Below are 20,364 nucleotides of genomic sequence, written 5' to 3'. Positions count from 1 at the left end.
TTACTTCAGGACAGATTCATTTTATGGAATGACAACTAAAGAACCACTCAATTCTTACCACGCAAGGCTACAGTTTCATGCATAATCTCATACATCAGATACCAAGTACCTTTCTATCAAGATGGGAGTGGTAGACATTGGGTTTTCAATGGAACATTACTGCCATCTAGTGTCTTTGTTGAGCAACTGCTTGTGGGCCTGCGGACACAGCACCTACGGACATACAGTACTTACGGTGCTCTGCCATTTTATACTTTTTCTTGATTGATATTTGAGAAAGGGAGCAAGCTATGAGTCAATGAACTGTAAAAATAAACTGAAAATAAACTCTCTTCGATAACAAGCACCTCACCCCACCCCCCAGTAAGCTGCATCTCATCTGCCAAGTACAACTTTTACAAGAACGACTGTACGCTGCTGGGCAGAATTTGAGGACTTCTCTTGATTTGAAAATCCTCTTCAATAGTTTCTGCCCAACACTGAAACAGCTGGATATCACAGGAAATGTGTCTTCATGTCACTAGCAATGTTTTTGTTAGAATGCTTCCACATGTAACAACAACCAGCATGTTCTCATTGCTTTTACATACAATGCACTGTGGTTTCAGGGACCTAAAATGCTGATTTTTTTTTTTTAGCTTGACTGACCCTCATTACCAACATTTAGGACCATAGCATCACACAATCAGTTCACCTTGTGGCCTCTAGGTTGATGCTTGACCCAGAGTGATGAGGTTTGCCTCCATGTTAGAAGGTAAATGAATAAGAGCAACAACCAGCAGAGGGAGATGATAATGTGTACTTGTCATGGTAGTTAAGTCTCCTGGGAATGATCTCCTGTGAGAAGGTTATACTGAGGAAGGTTTCAAGTTTAAATGTCCAGTCAGCTTAACTTAAAACACTACAGGAATTAAATGAGTCCTCAACAATTATCAGCAGGATGACCATATTTATGCTTTTAGCCACCAAATGGACCAGTGCAGTGGTGAGGCAGCCAAAAGTGTAAATTAATTAGAAATGAATGTCACACTTTAACTATCTGTGCTCATTAGTGGAAATAGTGTTTGCTGAAAACTTAATAAGTTAATTATGTTTAATGATGTTAAAAGGTTTAACATTTACATGATCTTTCATTTTTTTTCCACATCCTCATAACACTTTGAGGTGTTTATAGCACAGACTGTTTATCAACCTGCTCTTGGTCCCAGAAGAAATGCAAGATTAGTCATGCAGCACAGAAATCTTTCTCCAATGTGTTTAAAGGACTAAATGTTTTTTTGTTTTTTTTTTTCCCCACTCCTTTGCTTTCTCAAAAATGTTTCCCCCCTGGTCTTTGCATATATATTTTTGCTGTATGCTATTAGGTTGTCTCAGAATTGTTAACATCTCAACTACTGAGACTGGAACCCCAAGTTTTTGTGAGAATTTAAAACAGGAAATGTTGGTATGGTATGCAACCAGCTCTTGTATTTTCAGTATATAGTCCTTTCAACCAACTCATGTGTGTACACATATTACATTGAATTTTGCACATTACATAATAAATGCTGTCTGCCAGGGATTAGAACATTTGGAAACACATTTCTAATGTTATACAATGCAGCCCTGTAGTAAATACTATTTAAACTATTCTGTGTTTCCAAGGTTTGTGTACTGACTTGGATTGTATTTATAACATACAGGAGTCTCTGTTGTTATTTACATACAGAAAGATTTTTATGTGACTTCATTCAGGTTACTTAAGACTGTATAATGTATTTGAATTTGCTTTGTACCTTCTTGTATTCTGATAATCATGCCTCATCATCCATGATGAACACAAAAACAGACACTGTGGTCACAGTAATAAAGACCAGCTTTATTTTGTCCTCTTACAATAGCTAGATACATTATAGGCTTCTCCCAAAAAGCAAATACAAGTGGTGAATCTGCCAGCTGAAAATCACTTCTGAGCTGAAGAACAAATATGGCATCACACATTGTTGTAATCATCATTACAGTTAAATGGATCTCCCCCTCTATGTCTCAGCACAGAATCGTTTCTAATAGGACCGGAAAAAAGTGCCTCGCTGAGAGATTGTTGCAGCAACGGTTCTATGATATGATCTCCTAGCAATAACTGCTGTTTAGTGGACTAAACCGAAAGCTATTTCTGCAGGGTTTTCTTTTTTGTTAAGTATGAAAAGGTAATGGTATGTGTCATTGACAAATGTCCAGTTTCATTCTGATGAACAGAGGCACATACTCTGGCAATTAAACTGAAACATACCCAACATCACATCAGAATGACATTTGAAATCACCTGAGATTAAAAAAAAAAAAATCATATCCACATGTGAAACAGTACAACATTAAACAGAACTGTGTAGAAAATGAAACTGGCATATTGAAAAGTATGTGGCATCAAGTAATCTTAAAGAGCTTTTGACAGTTTTTTCATGAAAAAAAACAGGTTTTCATGTGGGGAAAGCCCTTTCATACACAACTCTGTTGAGCAAGAATGATAAAATATCTTTAAATCCAGCTTGCAATATTATTTCCACAACAGATAAACAAATAGGGTACAGATATCAAACTCTCTTACACTACTGTTAAACAGCAATTTTATCTGCTTTTTACCGGCACTTCTAACAACAGAATGGTCACTTTCTCATAGAGATGAATAATTAGCTCTGTTATAACCACCACTTAAATCATAAGTGACCTGAGGTATGGAGCAGTCTGTGAAGAAGTTCGGGAAGGCCAAAGTGCACAGTGCGTTGTCCTCTATGGGCCCAGTAGCAGCCTCAGAGTGACAGTAGACAGGAGGTTGGGCCGGGCCTGTTCGCAGGCTCTCCCCCAGTTTCTTAGAGGGTCCAGAGCAGCTAGTCCAGGGCTCGGAGTAGAGGAGGCCACCAACTAAATGGTGAGCGTCGTATGAAGCAGGATCCGGGCCCCCCATCTCCGGCTGCACCCGGAGAGGCATGCTTTGATAAAGGTCCTGGTCACTGACCATGTTGCTGTAATCAGGCCCCAAGAGCTCGAAGAAGTCTGCAGCCTCGGGATTTCCTCGTTCCAAGTCCTTCAGTGTCATCCCAGATGTGGAGCTGACTTTGGAGCAGTTGGCAGGCTCAGTAAAGAAAGAAGGGGGCAGATTGCGATGCCTCAGGGGTGGCTTCTTTGCTTTTTCACCCCTTATATCCTTCACAGGGCTGAAGAGGGCTGCCAAGCTCTTGCTCTGTAAGTTGGCCTGGACCCCATCACGCTTAGGTAGAGTTTTGCTCTGCAAAGGGCTGGGCTGAGCCACGGGGGATCCCTGTCTTTTTACTGGGGCTTCTCCTACGTTTCCTGGTGTTATAATGCCGGTGCACCTTTTGATCTGCTTCTGTAGATACTTCCTGTGGTTGACTTTCCTTTTGGATTTCACTGGCTTGTCCAGAGCCAGCTTGATATTGCTGGAGGCTGAATCTATGAAGCTGAGCAAGTCCCTTGTGGTCTCTTTGTAGTCCTCATCATTTTCTGCCTCACCCAGGAGACTCCCATCCAGACTTTTCTCCACGTCGTACTCCATCACAGAACCAGGGAAGCAGAAATTCATGAACTGAGGGTTCATGATTGCAGTCTGAACAGCCATAACTCTGTTGAGCCCAGCGGCTACACCTGTGGCATCCGCTGCGATCCTTGACCCAAAAGTCTCTTCAGAGCATGTCTTTTTTCCTCTGACACAAACACTTGGTCCTGATGTTGTTCATGAAGTTCCTGTAAACATTCCAGAGTAGAAGTGACGGGCTCTGAGGAAAGCAAGGAGATCTTACAGGGGGCTGGACTAATGATGTCAGAACATCAAAGAGGAGGGGCAAAGGGACCCCGGGACTTAACTCTTTGCTTGTGCCCGACCACCTGCATCTAAGAGGGATTTGTCTGAAATTCCCTGCTGAGTTGAAGACAATAACCTCTGTCAGAACTCTCCCTCTCTAGTTTAACTGTTTGTGTGTGCTCTGAACCACAAATGGTCTCATGAAAGTGGAGGATATTACTGTAACAGCGAGCAGAGAAACCGGTAAAATCTTGGTTTGAGTATTTTTGCTGGCCAGAATTGTTAAATATCTCGATTAAACTTAAAACAAACTATCTTGTTTTGACATTAATGATTACTAAAAAACATCTTTAAACTAGAAATAAGAAAGCAATTTTCAAAATAAAGATAAATATCCCATAACACTCCTCAACTAATCAGCACCATTATTCCTGTGATCCCTGCTTGCTTTTCAGAACACTTTAAACCACTATTCAATCATCATGCCTACTAATGCGTTTCCTGTCTGGATTACCAAATAGACGTTAACTTGTAATCTAATTACTGTTCGTTTAGGCACTGAAACAAACCCAACTATAAAAAAATCAATGCTATACAGTAATGAGAGAGGCTTCCTTTCTGTGGGAAAATCTTTGTGCCCAAACAGATGCCACTATCTGGGAGAATCTTCCCAACTGCTTGCTTGTGTCTTAATCTGCTCATGGCAAAAGTTGATTTCTAGTGCATTCCCAGGCCAGTGGGAATTTCTGCCCTGGCCTGACAACTATTATGGGCTGCCTTTGACATAAAGCCCTACAGGGTCTAAATAGCCTCTATTCTTTGCCCGGCAGTGAAAGGGAGCTTTGTGCCAGAGATTCATTAAATTGCACCTCACAGCCCCTTCGTAAAATGGGTCTCAATAATGAACAGTCGATTTAACTAGAAAAGCTGCCGGAGCTGTTAAATTAAAGGGGAATAAAGTGCAGTTCAGGCTCAGTGTGCCAGAAGAAATGTTGACCTTAAGAAATCCTGGGTATGAAACTTCTGTTGTAAACAATAACGTATTTACAGGAAGTTTCTCGGCCAGTGGTAAATACAATAAAGGATGTGTCCAAGAGCCAGATTATTGTGTTGCCAACACTTATCCCAATATAAGAAGAATGTTGTCTGCATTTTAAGTGAATTTTGAGTGATTGGATTTTTTTGACATAGGTTAACTATACAACAAAAATGTGTAACTTACTGTTACTGCACATATTCTGTATTTGTTTGTCAAAAAATGCACCAGATGTCTGTGCAATCCTCTGATCACATTAAACCTTCATTTATTATTCTCGTTTTTTGGGTTTTTAGGAGACACTGCAGCTGAATAATTGAAAGCAGATCTTACAAAAGTGCACGTTGAGGTGAGGCAGTGACTCATTTAAGAGTTGGAGGGATGAAAAAAAAAAAAAAAAGCAGCAAGGGAGTGAGGCCATTAAAAATTCTTTCTTATGTTAATTCCTGGGGAGAAAAAGGGACAGTGAAACTGATAGCACTGATCTAATTATCTGTGGCTCAACACAAGTCTATGACTGAAAAGAAATCCAGAAAAACTCAGATGTAACAGCAACAGATGGTTACACAACAAAGAATTTCTCTCTATTTATGCAGAGGGCAATGAAAAACTTTTCAGAGAGAAAACAAGAATTTGTGTGGGGAAACTGCAGAGGTTTATTTAGTTACGCTCACTTCAGATGTATGTTTGTCAGATTAAAACTTTTAGTTAATTACAGTAAAGTGTAGGAGGAAAATGGACGTCAGCTGCAGCAATATCACAACATCTCATGAATTCAGCGGAGGAGCACGGGGCTTTCAACGCCTGCCCGAACTGATTTGGCCTCCCTCTCTCACAATTTTGGCAAAGTGACATCATCACAGTCATGGCAGGCATACCCCCCCAACCCCTACCCCGTCCCCCTTTTTTTCTAGTCAAGGGGCTTTGGCTTTTGTGCTGGTGGGTCATTCACTTCGCAGAGCTTGACGCACAGATCCCGGAAACAAGTTTCTATTGTTGCATAAAAGGCTAAGAGGGAGTGAGGGGATGGGCTGTTGTGGAGTAGCTCGGAAAAAAAAAAAAAAAAAAAAAATATATATATATATATATATATATACACAAATTGAGAGCACAGCTGAGGAGGTTTCAACTTGTTTCCACTCCTTGTTTCCACAGATTTTAAGTGTAAGGTTAATTGTTGAGTTATTTGTTAAATTCATACAACAGTCCGGTGTTTATTTTAGCGTTCATCACAAAAGGTCAAACTATGGATTGCGTTTTCAAAAACTCATTATGTTTGGACCTCAGGGGAAGTTTAATTTGGACAAAATCATTAATAAGCTGCTGTGCTTTTTCCCCACAGCCAGCAAGTTAAGCACACAGATCCATATTGTTGAGATACAGTTAAACATTACCACCACGCCCTCCTACCCTGAGAATTCACTTATTCAGCAGCACCCAACCCCAAGGGTGCAGGGGTGCTCAGTGCAACGTGATGTGACACACACAGGCTTAATCTCTTCCTACTAGTGTGTGGTCCCTGTCTGAGCAGGGGACATACTCAGAGTTTGGGGTCGAGCGAATACTAATAACACCTTTGATTGATGGCCGGTGTCAGAGACTGAGAAAAGGCTGACGAAATTAATGACCTCTCAAAGTCCTGAGAAAAGTTTAAGGAGGGCGTTTAGTGGTAGAGACACCATCCTCCCCCATGTTTAGCTATGTTTCTTTCTACAGAGGCGTCTGAAATTCAGTCAAGCCTGTGACAAAATGTTGAGAAGTCTGGCTTTGAGCCTCCTGGTAGGAAATCAACCCACATACCAGTGCAGGACATGTTCCCCATCTGCTTCACAAAGTCATGTCACGTCAGGAACTTTTGCTTTAAAAGAGGAGGGGTAAAGGAAGAATTGAACAGCACTGTTCAAAGAAAATTACAAAGTAAAAAAGAATCATTTTCAAGTGTTTTAGTCTTAGGTATTTTCATGACTTTTTAGCCTTTTATCTTGACATTTGAAATAAGAAAAAAAGAAAGGAAAAAAAAAAAAAAACAGTGACTTCATGGTGAACTACAAAGGGTCTTTTGGTCCCTGCCGATTTCTGCATCCACTCACCGCCTCACTCTTAACCTTCCATCAACCCCTCTCAACATCTCTAGCACCCCAGGAGTTGTATTAATATTATTACTAGCAGGGGGGGAACAAACCAGGGTCTATGGGCTGCCTTGGTACTGCAATTTAGAGCTTTAATGGCAGCCAGTGAATGAATGCGTGCCAGGGGGAATCCCACAGGTTGGTCCACAGGGGTGAGGTCAGCAGGCGTAGCCGCAATAACCTCCCACCACTCACTTTATTGGCCTCCTCCGATTGGGTTTTTATTAAATCTCAAGCACACGCAATTGTTCCTGCTAGGTGGAAGCAACTTAAAAGCCTCAGTATTTCTAAAACATGACAAAGAGTCTGCTCGACAGATCAACATTTTATCCATATATGATTATAATTAGAAAGATTATGTGACAATATAATTTGTAGCTTTTTAATCAGTTTCACTGGTGGATGTGTTTTTTTTCTGACAAGCTTTAAAGAATTTTGGCGTGAGACATAAATAGAGAACTTAAAAAGCGAGGAAGACGCTGTTCTTCTGTGAGCAACAAGAAATCAAGTTTAATCATCACACTTCTTCAAAAAATGGATTTTCTTTATATTTGGTGCCAAACTTTTCTCCTGAGATTTATTTAAGTGTTAAGAAGCATATTTCGATGTATACTCATTTTGAAAGAACAAATACACCTGAATGACAACAATGGCTAATCACCAAGAATGATGACAAAAAACTTAAGGGGTTTCAATTTGTAACAATCACACTTAATGACAAATATGACATCAAAGATGTGAATAACAGTTGCCCTGATTGTCAGCACTGACTGAGGAAAAAAAAAAACATGAGCTCGGAAGCAGAGAGGCCTCAGTGGGTTTTGGCAAACTTCATATGTGAGAAAAAACTAAATGAGGACGATCGCGTCTTTTGATGATGATAATGTGATAGCATGAACAAACTAAGATATTTACAGAACTACATTGTGATCAATTGCTTTTACTTCACAAACAGATCTCATTCTTGCTCATAATACAGTACCTTTCTGTCTCCCAGCTCTTGGAAATGTATAGCTTGGCATAAGGAAATGGAGTGTGTCAAAGAAAACTGTACTCTGATACTCCAGCACTGAACATGGCTATGTGATTGAAATTAAAATAAAAAAACAAAAAAAAAAACTCTTAAATGATTGACATTGTTACTGAAATCAAGAGTGAAAATTTTAAATAAAAATGTATTAATTTAAGGTTTAAAAAAGCATCTCCAACACTGAAAGGACACACTTTGGCAAAATGACTGAGAGAGCACCCTGTGAGATACCACATCATGCTAATTAAAGCTAAACCCTAAGCATCCTCGTCCCTAACATTTTGCTGCTTTTAGAGACTAAGGGGTTGGTGCAGTTCGGGGTGTCTTTGGTGCGTGATTGATCCACTCCCTAAAATACTTCACCTCTAACGCTCGAGCCTCGCGGACTGAAGGAGGGTCATTGTCGTTGCTGTAGCGGAGGTCCAGGTGATGGGCTCCGTCAGGAATCATAATGGAAATGAGAGAATCTGTTATGTTGTAAGTCACTCCACCAGCCGACCACGGATCAAGGCCTCCGTTACTGAAACACAACAGCAGAGACAAAAACACTGAGAATGTACTCAGACACTCATGTACAACATATCAGGGTGTTCATGTGGGGCATGGCTGTAATCAGCAAAACAACAAACTAACAGCAGAGGTGACTTTTAAGATCATTTTTTGTACATTCTAGTGCTATGTACATTCTATATTTTCAATTTATTAAGGTAGTAAAAACAAGAAAACACAGCAAGGAAAGTAAATAAAAGAAAACAATTTATTAATTAGTGTCATTCATTCATCATTTTCCTTAGTTCCTGTGTCTACCGGGCTATGCCAACTTTACAAGAGATAACATGAGATAACAGACAATTTTTTACACTTGCATTTAAGTGACTAAACCACTGACCACTGTTTTTGGTCAGTGCTGCTTTTCATGATTAGCATAAGTGACGATTTTTTAAACATTTTATTATTCACTTTTCAAAGTGTTCTGAAGTGGCGCTTTGAAAACTCACAACACATCAAATTGCTTATTGCCAGACCGTTTCATGGTATGACAAAAGCTGCTAACGGGAATCCACCCCAAAATGATTGAACCTTAGTGTTTGTGATTGAGCTCAATGCTTTTTCATTTACTTTTTACATGCGTCTGCCTACCTCCTGTGGCTACACAGATGGGTACTCTTAATTTGCCTGAAATAAAAGCCAGGCAGAATAATTAACTGATCTCACCGCGCTAGACAAACACAGGGAACCTTCTGCCGTCTGGCATTTTACAACCAGTGTTTACCTGAAGATAATGTTGCTGTGAGCGATGATGTCCTTCCCCCCGTACACTATGCCTGCCCAGTCAGCTCGTGGCCTGACACCAAACATTGCATTACACTCATCAGAGAAGGCCTGGAAGTTCCACTCCTCGGGTTCAAACATGTCCTGGACACCATCTGTGCACATGGGCATCACCATCTCTGTGCAGGCCTGGGGATGAGGGATTGAACACACATTCATTCAGACAGGTAAAGCTGCCCACTGACGCATGTACGCACCAGTTTATTCAGCATGACGTGGCCGACCCCTGCTCTTTGTGCTACCACACCTGGTAAAACCAGCCGAGAAGGCCGAGGCTGCCAGTTGCTGTCTGAGATATGTTTAGACAGGAAGAGCTTCCGGTGTAGTTATAGTAGACCTTTGCCGCTTGGGAGACACCATGCAGTAGCTGGTAGTCTGACACAGTGGGATCGAAACCAAGATACTTGCACACCACCTTGAAAAAACACATTGACAAGCAAAACATAAAAGAATGAACTACAAGTCAGTGATTCGATTACAGTTCAAGCAAGCTGTGGATGCTAATAATAGTTTCATTTTAAATAACATTAAAGAATTAAAAATTTAAATATCTTCACTTACAGTGGCATCAGAAAGTATTCAGACCCCCTCACTTTTCGCTATTGTAAATGTCCAGCAATTTTTATCCATCAATCTACACTCAATAACCCATAATGACAAAGTAAATACAGGATTTTAGAAGTTTTTGCAAATATATTAAAAGATCAAAAACTGAAAGGTATATATAATTATTTAGACCCCAGGCCCTTTTGGCAGCAGTTACAGCTTTGGGTCTACTTAGGGATGTCTCTACAAGCTTTATATGCCTGGATATGATCTGGACAGTTTATCCCACTCTTCTGGCAGATCCCCTGATAACTGCCATCTTCAGGTTTCTCCACCGATGTACTGTGGGGTTTAGGGCTGGCCTTTTGCTGGGACACTTAAGGACAGTGAGACAATTGTCCTGAAGCCACTTCAACATTTTCTTGGCTGTATGCTTTGGGACATTGTTGTGCTGAGAGCTGAACCGTCACCCCAGCCTCAGGTCACGTGCACTCTAGAGCAGGTTTTCTTCAATGCTCCTTGGACTTCATAGTTTGTTTTCTGTCTTCACATTCAGTATGAACTGTGGGACCCTGTATACACAGTTGTGTACTTTTCTAAGCTATGTCCATTTAATTCAGTTTGCCACATGTATCCTCCAATCAAGTTGAGGACACTTCTGAAGCAGTTAAAGCAAAGAGGATGCACGTGACCACATTTTGGAAAGCCACAGCAACAGGTCTGAAAACGTTTATGCAGAAGGGAGTTCAGTTTTTGATTTTTAATAAATGTGCATAAATTTCAATTAACATATTTTCACTTTGTCATTATGGGTTACTGAGAGGAGACTGACGGGCAGAAATGGCTATTTTAACCATTTAAAATTAAATCACAAACACTATAAAGTGTGCAAAAAAGTGAACACTTTCTGAAGCCACTGTATATCCAAGTTGTTTACAAGACAAGATTGCTTTCTTGTGGCCCATAAAGTGTTTTTCCACATAAAAAGTGGTGGCGCCTGATTTGCATATGAAATTCCCTGGAATGAACTTGAATTTATTGCTCTAATCTTGGCACAAGAGGGGAAAAAAACGTCCATTTCCTTAAAGCCAATGATCTAAATGAGTGAAAATTTAAAGTTTTTCCTCTCATTACTACTGTTTTGTCTGACCATGGTTGATTTTCTGAATTAATAGCGTGAATGATAAATATTTGAGTTTCAGCTTTTGTTTGATTTTGCTGCGTGTTGTTATGGTTGCAGCAGCAGAGTTGGCCATGGCTGTTGTCCTGCGCTCTTTGTGAGGCAGGGAAACTGGGCTTTCTTGTTTGGACGTTGGAGGGGAGCTGCGCTAGTGTGGAGTCTGTTACTAAGGCTTTTGTCTGTGGGCTGGGGAGGAGTTGGTGGTCGATGGATGAGGAGGGCCACAGACATGTCCAACCAAAGATTTATACCGTGGAAAAAAAAAAAAAAAAAAAAAAAAAACACTGAAATTGCTCCAAAGCATCTTCTCCTTACTTTTCAGATAGGATTAGGCTTATACATTCATCTCTGCCAACAGATTTCCCTCCTCTAAGCCCTCAATACCCCGTTCTCACACTCACTCAGATAATCACATTAGCTTTGTCATTAAAAAAGCTCCTCTTTGCACCCACTGCCTAAACCGCTTAAACCACCCATAGGGGTCGCATACATTAAAGGCAAAGAGCCAAAAACTCAGAATGACCATTTAGGGTTTGTTTCATCCAACATGATGCTCTCTGATTTATTCAGTGGCCAAGTGATAAACAAATAACAAAAAATGTATCACTCTCGTAAAGGATTCACTTTGAGAGTGCTGTATGAGGGACTCAGAGGGGTGTTGTAGCACCAAACAAGAGAGGCGGGGGTCAATAGCAGAGCTTGGTTTATGCACGTGACATGCCAAGGTGACTGGCAGAATACACTGCACCCAAGTCAATCAGCCTCCAGAAAACAGCCGCTTTAGCATGAAAACAAAGAATATTTTGTAACGCCAACAACAGGAAAGTGCGTTTGAAACCTTTTTTTTGCATCAACCACATGACATGATTGCAGCTTTTTCTTTAAAATTTGGCAAGTTACTGCGATTATTTTTTCACATCAAGTGTCTAGTGAAGTATTTGTTACAGTCCCATTCAAATGAGAGTGGTGGACCTTTGTTTAATGGCCTCATGAGCTGCGCTGGGCAAATGTCCTCTTTCTGTGGTGCCGTGTGAGCGTCCTAAGAGGAACACCTCAGAGATCTGACGGAGTGTGCAAATGAAAAGACTGTTGGTATGGGAGAAGAAAAGAATGGTGGCTTACTTGTAGCTGCTCATCCAAAGAATACTTAAAATCTAAAAGAAACTAGATCCTTATGAATATTAATGAAGTTAATTGACAGCTGTTGTAAACAAAAGCTTGGAAGACCACAACAAACACTTGTAACACAATTGGCTGAATCGCACATTCATTTCAATTAAGCACAGGCTGTCAGGCCAGATCAGGTGCTTAACCTAAGATAAACAAAATCCAAAGCTGCAATGAAGTTGAAAAAAAAAAAAAAAGATTAAAAAAAAAAAACTTTGATAGTAAATAAATTTGAAGTTTAACAGGAACTCAAAGTTTTACTGGATTATTTTTCCTTACTAGTGGCTGTTTGTACCTGGATTGGCCAGGGAGGCAGTGGCTGGAGGAAATTAGCTTCGTAGGGGTAGTCCACCATAGCCAGGTTCACCCAAGTCTCCTGAAGCCAGTTCTTGAAGATGGCAATATCCATCACGCTTTTAAGAGGGGCACACAAACTGAATTCCTCTGACAGCCACTGAAGACCAGACGCTTGTCAAAAGAGAACAAAAAAATAATTAAATGCCAAAACATCAGTAACTTACTTATTAGTAACTGCGTTGTTCATGCTGTCATACGTGTTTGCTACTGTATGCACTATGCTGCTGGCTATATGACAGTGACATTGCCATTTTAACAAAGATACAACAATGATTATTTTGTTAGCATTTAACAACTACAGTTCCCACGGATCTTCACAGATGCCATATCAAGGCCTTATGATAGCTTTAGCTGCTCAATGCTAATGAAATTACCTTTATTTTATCAGGGGTGCTCAAACTTAACTTCCAGCACAAAAGCAAATACTCATTTAGTTTAGAATATGCGCAGTATCATGTGTCATCTTTTCAGAAAAAATGTGGTTTTTCTTTAAAAAAAAAAAAAAAAAAAAGACACACGCCTCACTTCCTTTCTCCTGTCTTTGTCACATTCTCTGTACACTAATAATCACAAAATAAAAACAGACCAGCACCACTTTCCAATAAGGCACTCTTTATAGGCTGGGACAGTCCTCCTCCAGCTTGACACTTTCTCTGTCCTGTAGCCAGCTATTAAACTCATCAGAACGTCTCCTAAAATTGACTGCTCAACTTTCAAAATTGATTTATTAGCAATTTAACTGTCACTTAGGTAACAAAAAAGACAAAACAAGTATAATGCTGGGGGGAAGATTTTCTCTAACCTGGCAACCTAAAACACATTCTTATCAATAGATTATACCTGCTCCATAAAGCATTAGTAAATGATTGATTCACAGTTATTCAAGCTATCAATAACAGCTAATAAAAACTTTGTAAAAGGTGCCCTATTAGTAAGTGGTATCGACTTTTTTATTGTGTACATTTATTACTAGCGGTGTGACAAGAATAAAAAGTACCACTCTATTCAATAAAGCTTATTTGTAAAGTTTAGGATCGTGATCATGGGAAAAAAGTACCCGGGGATCCTATAAAGGCACACTTTCTTATTCAGATCTGAGCGGAATACTAACGAACTAAGATAGTCTGAGTTATGCAGCTTATAAATTTTATGGATCCATATCTCTCTCACAATCTGTCCTCTGTGGAGAGGCTCTACAGTTTATACCCAGCAGTACTACAGGTTTTAGTAACAGCTGTCTGGTTTCAGGCTTTAGTAGACACTTGCACCACTTAACAAATGTGGACCATATGGACAGAAATTCTCAGAGTCCAGAAGCCTCCGTCATAGATAAGACTCGACGCGGTTGATTTATTATTCTGAATAATTCAAATAAGTCATATCTTCTATAGTATGACAGATAACATAAATCAACTTGTGAGTGTTCTGACTTACCAGTGGAAGTGACGTTATTGATAGCTTTCCATCGACTTTCTAATGTTTGCATCACAGTTATGGCCACTTCTGGCAAAGTCCTGTGTTACTATTTTGTAGAAATCTCCACATGGCACCATATCAGGGAACTGCCATATTGGTGCTGAGGCTGCCAAGGCTCTGAAATACAAGAAGAAGAAAAACCATTTCTAATTTCCTCTCAATGCATTGTCCTTGGCAATATCTGAATAACATTTGGATAAGACGTTTGCTAAAGAAGTATGAAAGTCAATGAAGCACTGATTCAAACTCTGATACCTGATGTCTCATACCTCTGCAGTACCTTTGTAAAATAGACTGCACAGATTCACCCTGTTGGCTCAAATGAACATCTGGTGTTTATAGTAGATATTCGTTTGCCGACAGGAGTTGATGAAGGCAGAACTTAGATAGAAATACTGGACAGGAACCCCGTATATTGGTGAGAAATGACCAGTTAGGTAAACACGAGGCTGCAACATTAACATATAACAACATAACAATATTACCCAAGAACTACATTGGGGTATTTCATCCTGAACCAGGCAGCGAGCATCCCTCCGTAGGAACCTCCAATGGCGATGACAGGGCTGTGCACGGCTCTAGGTATAGTGTTCTTCAGGTTTTGAATCAGTACTGCAAAATCTGCCAAAGCCTGCTCCGAGGTCAGGTAGTTCAGGTGTTTGCTGTCCTGCAAGCAAATGACAAGCATTTTTCAAAATGAAGTGAAAATATAAGATGTGCTTTTGTCAGTGCTGTAACTTAATCACTGACTGTAAACCCAAACAGGAGAAAAACACATAAAAAGAGAAACACATAATCAAACATATTTAGTCAGATTTTAATTAGACTTAAATGTGATCTCCTTCTGTGACACTGCATCTTCACTTACACTGTAAGAGTCTTGTCCAAATGGCAGGGATTCACCATAGTAACGATGTTCTGCAAAAACCAGCATGGCGCCAAACTCCTCTGCAATTTCCCACATGAAGCCCTGAAACAAAACAGAACCAAATAAACTAAAACAACAACAACAACGACAGGTGGGTGTTGAATTAGACTAAGGATCGTGTGCAGTGTAAATGCAAAGTGACAGCTGGGATCTTTACAGTATTGTTGCAGAACCAGGTGATGTCGCCTTCATTGCCCGTGTAGAACAAAATGGGTCCATCGGGCTGCTTCCAGTGTTTGTCTGCCACCAGGTATCTCTGTTTGAAGGTGCCGTCCTCCAAGAATCCAAAATGATCAATCTGGAAAGAGATAAAAACATGACACAAGGGAAAATTACTGTGTAATCTTGAGTGTGTTCATATACGCAAACTGCTGTATGTCTCATGCCGGTACTGATAGAGAAGGCAGGGGTGTGTAATCATTTCTCATGTTTTTTTCTTTTCTTATGAACACAACAGGAACCATTTCTGCATTAAAAAAAAAAAAACTTTGATATGTTATGACTGTATCAAATAACCTGTTGACAGCTCTTGTGTGTATGGAAAAAAACATGACAAGAAAAAAGGCTTTTGTCAAGACCATGAAAGATTTTCATAAACTAACGAGCTAAAATAATGTTTAGTTGGATAATCTCTGACTTTCTGTATGCCAGCGTGGGATGGTTTTATTATTGCACACTGTAAAGACTGCATTTTCATAAATTCTGTTGCCTCCTGTATTAAAGATTATGCTGTACTTGTAACCTTACTGCCTGAAATAAACAATGAGTTGACTGTTTATAAGGTGCACAGGTGCACGGGTAATACACTTTCCCTTTGAGAGGCTTTTAACATTCAGTTTTTGTTGACACTGTGTCAGAGCGGCGTTGATTCACTGCCTATTGAGGCTGCAGTTAAGTGTTTGCTTTACATGTCCTACTGAGACTAGCGTTCGAAGCGCAGTCAAATTGGGGACTCGTCTTTATTTGAGCCACAAAGCAGTCTCCCTTTGCAACATGAATTCAACAAAATCAGTGATGTTAAAATCAACAGACAGCATTTTAGAGGATGCAGTCTGGTCCACATAAACACCTCTGAGGTGGGGACGTGATCAGCAGAAACCTGGCCCCGTGCCAGCATTTTTGAAATGACAGTCCTGAAGTTGGATTCTGGGGTAATTAGCCCCAATTTGTATTAAAAAATGCTGGAGCCAGTTTAAGGGATGCCACATTAGTTCCACTTTAGATGAGCTCTGAGATATCCTTTCATCAAACCTCAGGGATTCTTGGGTATCTTCCCCTTTCAACTATATTTCCTGTATTCTTTATTAAACAAAGGCAAACAGAAACCAACAACTTCACAGAGAAGACAACCCCATGAGGCTACTGAGTTTTCCAACCCTTGAAACAGCCCCAACACTTAATACAAAATGTTTTTGTTTTGTTTTTTTTCTACCCCCCTCTCCCTCACCCTCGCTCTCTTCCCCTCCTCAGTGGATACAAAGGAGGCAGCAATTTTATGAGCCAATGACAGCAAAAAGATTCTGGGGCCTCAATGTGTTCATTCAGCCCTCGACTCCTTAGCGCTTGGCAGTGCTTTTAAGTGCGAGGGGACCATGAGACAGTTTAAAGGAAAAGTTCGGCAGCCTGGCAGCAAAATAAGCTTCGGCTGTATTGTTCATCCAAAGTGTGATGCTAGAATTTTGTGAGCGAAGCATTTAAGTTACTTCGTGTCATTTAAAGTCACACAATTTGTTTGGATTTTGTGCGTTATTTCTTATTTCACACCAGTGTTTTTTAGATGTCGTATTTTGGGAGTCAAGTTTTTCAATTACTGAGAGCCAAGTTCTCTTGAAATGCACAGAAAAATATTCTTTTAAACAACTATGATATCGAAGCCAAAAATAGTGGTGGAATATCAAGCGCTTCACCAAAAGGACCCCCGGTGAGTACTGTATCACTTGCACCCACTCAGTATGCACATCACAAATCCTCAGAGATTGGTTGTGTAAGAAATCCACACCCTGATAAGTAGTGCCCCCATGTGGCTACTGGGGGAAGCACTTGAGCGCTCTCCGTTTGAATTAAGATTCACAGCATACACTGTACATCTACTGGACCAGCGCGTGAATTATTCCACATGAAAAGAAAAGCTGCGTCTGTTGTCCAGCAACTGGAGACATGAGGGGAAACAACCACGAGCACAGCCTCCAGTAAACTGCAGCAGCTAATTTGGAGGATGCTAAAGGACACTTCCATTCATTGTCTGGAGGCAAAATGCAGTCAAGAGGATTTCCTCTGGACGACTGCTGGATCACTTTGGTGCTCTCTTCACAGCAGCTTGTCTCACACAGAGAGTGTAGAAAAACGCTGCATGATTGATGATTCTTCTGTAATAAGAGCAGACTCGCTACTGGTACTGAAAAGTGGATTACAGGGACTTTTTTGTTGAGAAGAAGCATACAGTTTCTTGTTGATTGACTGAGAAAACACACACACACACACACACACACACACACATCAGACATGACAATGGGCGTCAGAAGGGAGGAAATGGTCTTTATCTTCTTGTCAGCTTGGCTGATTAGGCAGGATGCCGTGGGCTGGACCAGGTGTGGAGCCTTGCCCCCCCCCCACCCCCTCCCCATATCCAAACACTGTTTAGTGCACAAACACTATATAGGTGTGCAGTTAGAGCTGCAACTAATGGTTATATTTCTTTGTCCACCTATATGCTGATTATTTTCTTGCTTAATCTATTAAAAGGGAGATATCAATAAAATATCAGAAAAACATGAAAAGCTCATTACAGTTTCTCTGTGACATGATCGACTGTCTTATTTTGTCTGGCCAAGGGTCACAAACACAGAGATGTTAGATTTACTAAAACGTAAGAGAAGATAAAGCAAATCCTCACATTTGAGAATCAGGCATCAGTAAATATTTGGCATTTTTGCATGAAAAATAACTTATATGATTAATGTATTATCAAAATAGCTGCTGTAATTAATCAACACAACATTCCAGCTCTAATTACACTAATATTCAGTGCTTTGATAATATATTTTCTTATAATCTGTGTGTTATTCTAAAATGCTTCACTCATTAATCTTTTCTTTTTTATCTCACACAGAATTGGCTGAAAAAGCATCAGGGACTGTTTCTTTTCACTTTCATATCTTTTCCCACTGTCTTCAAACATGGATTTTGGAAAGTGCTTGCAAAACCGTTAGCCTGGAAACAGGCTTAAATGTTCAACAGAGTTTAAACTTTACGGCTGAACACAGACAGATAACCAATGCCCAGAATTACAGACTGTGAGGTTTGACTTATCGTGTTTGGTCTCCCTTAAAAATCCTCTAATACAATGATCTCTGTTAGGGAATGTGAAGCACGAGTTAAAATTCTCAGTGATCCTGACATTTTAGATTCTATCAACTTGTGAACAGATGGAGTACTTAAATGCACCAATGCAACCTGTGTTAAATGTCTATCATTTAAACACTGTCTACTGTTGTAGTAGGTGGTGTGTGTTCTCATTTACACCAAACTGATGCATGTGTGTAACCTGGTTAGTTTATTTAGTTTACATTACACAATATCCCTGACTGCAGGAATAGAACAGTAGCAGGGTCTTGTGATTGTATGAGTCAGGTTCACAACGCATTATACATGATGCTGTGTTGCGTACCATTACATACACCCAACATGCAATCTGATTCTCCATAGAGTAACAGTAAATGGAAAATGTAAGGGGTGAAAGAGGATCTCTCAAACATCCCTGAGGTAAAGTGTTTCAGATTCACTGGGCCCTGGAGACCTTTTTAGGCAGCGAGCCAGGAGGGATAGTTACTGTTCTGCTGGCAAGGACTGAACCAATTGTGATGGTTTTCCCTTCACTACAGGAAGCCACAGGGAAACATCTATTGTCTGCAGACTCAACGCATGAACAACTTCTACAGTGTTAAGTACATTGAATATATTAGAAAGAGCAAGTGGTGCAAATTTAAGTAAATAGAAAACAATGAAGCCAAGTAATGTAAAGGTAAATGAAAAGGTGAGCAACTTATAATAAGCCAGTAATTATATAACATCTGAATGTATATAATAATAACAAAATAATATATTATTTTCAGTATGCACTCCTTTATGGTTTTTTAAATATCATCCTTTCATTATGACACCAGCTTTATGAATACATATTCTATTATTTTACATCACAAGATGTTTTAATTCATATATGGGGATAATTTGTATTTATTTATTTACATTATTGTTCCTTCACACCACTAAACTCAGTCACTCTAGCATGCAAATAAATCAGAGAAGTGAAAGAGAAAGAGGTAAAAGAGGAAGAAACCAGAGTAAAACGTACCCATAATATAATGTAATGGTGAGTTATAAAAAAAAGAGAATTTTTTAACTTACCTTCTGGTCAAAGTAGAGTGTTTTATAGTTGATGGGGAACTCAGTGGAGGACGGTAAGCCACCGAGTCTGGTAAAAAGTTGTGATTTGAGGGCGATCACGTGCAAGCAGCCAAAACACAGCGTTAGGATGCAGACAGCTGCGGCTCTGTCCAAAATCTCGTTCCTGCCTCCAGCCTTCATTTCTGCTGCCCTCAAACACAGCTCACAACAAACTGTTCTTCAGCACATGATACCGAGGTCCCATATGATCTCGGCCGGGAAGAGGAGACCTGTCCCGTCAAAGAAAGGAAGTGAGACTCGCCTGTCAGCAAATCCACAGAGGTGCTGTTAGGGCAGCATGTGACCTATATTTAGCAGCAGAGCAGATGTAGCCAGCTGTTGTACAGGAAACATCGGGTTCAACGTCTCCCCAACATTTCAACAACTTTAATTTACCTGCAGTCGGCTAGCAGTCAGCAGAAACAGTAGATCGGCTCCTACTGTAAATACACACGCAAGGGATGATGGGAGTCCGAGTTCTATGTGTGCACGTTGATGCCAAGGATGTTGTGCTTGAAACGCAAAATCACTAACGAGGTTGTTTCGAGTGTAAAATCCACTTTGTGTTGCCACGGTGTATATCTACTGCTATTCCCAATTTGGATGTTTTATTTTGAAAGTTTGAACCGGACGTATTACCATATCTGTCTCATATATGATCTGTCTTGGCATAAAAAAAAATGTCATGTCAAATGTTTTACTCTGTAGTTGAGCAAAGCGGTGTCCTGCTGCATTTTCAATATTGTGGATGTTTTATTTCGAAATTATTTACCGGAAGTATTAGTATGTCGTCATAGTCATGAAGACTATGGTCATAGCAAAATTGCCACTTACAAGGTTAAACAACTGGTTGAACAAATATCGTTATATTTTGCGTGTCAATCAACATCTGTTTTTTTTGCTTTTGTTTTAACGCAGCATCTTATGCTAGGTGGAGATGGTGG

At 40.1% G+C, this 20,364-nt stretch overlaps 2 protein-coding genes across 2 annotated transcripts; both read right to left on the bottom strand.

Annotated features, from left to right (window-relative positions):
• Positions 1-1,837: 1,837 nt before the first annotated feature.
• On the bottom strand, positions 1,838-7,304 carry LOC108876108 (protein FAM181B). Its single transcript, XM_018665424.2, is given in 4 exon segments — positions 1,838-3,703; positions 3,706-3,779; positions 3,782-3,852; positions 3,854-7,304. Coding segments are annotated over 4 exon segments (1,230 nt in total). The 5' UTR covers positions 3,886-7,304; the 3' UTR covers positions 1,838-2,650.
• Positions 7,305-7,484: 180 nt separating this feature from the next.
• prcp (prolylcarboxypeptidase (angiotensinase C)) lies at positions 7,485-20,001 on the bottom strand. The gene is given in 11 exon segments (XM_051065413.1): positions 7,485-8,511; positions 9,265-9,452; positions 9,571-9,738; positions 12,512-12,684; positions 14,008-14,038; positions 14,040-14,166; positions 14,535-14,716; positions 14,918-15,019; positions 15,135-15,275; positions 19,382-19,682; positions 19,817-20,001. Coding segments are annotated over 10 exon segments (1,515 nt in total). The 5' UTR covers positions 19,562-19,682; positions 19,817-20,001; the 3' UTR covers positions 7,485-8,288.
• Between the last annotated feature and the right edge of the window lie 363 nt (positions 20,002-20,364).

Source organism: Lates calcarifer, linkage group LG21 (genome assembly GCF_001640805.2).
Source record: "Lates calcarifer isolate ASB-BC8 linkage group LG21, TLL_Latcal_v3, whole genome shotgun sequence".
NCBI lineage: Eukaryota > Metazoa > Chordata > Actinopteri > Centropomidae > Lates > Lates calcarifer.
This window is presented reverse-complemented; position numbering and strand designations above follow the sequence as displayed.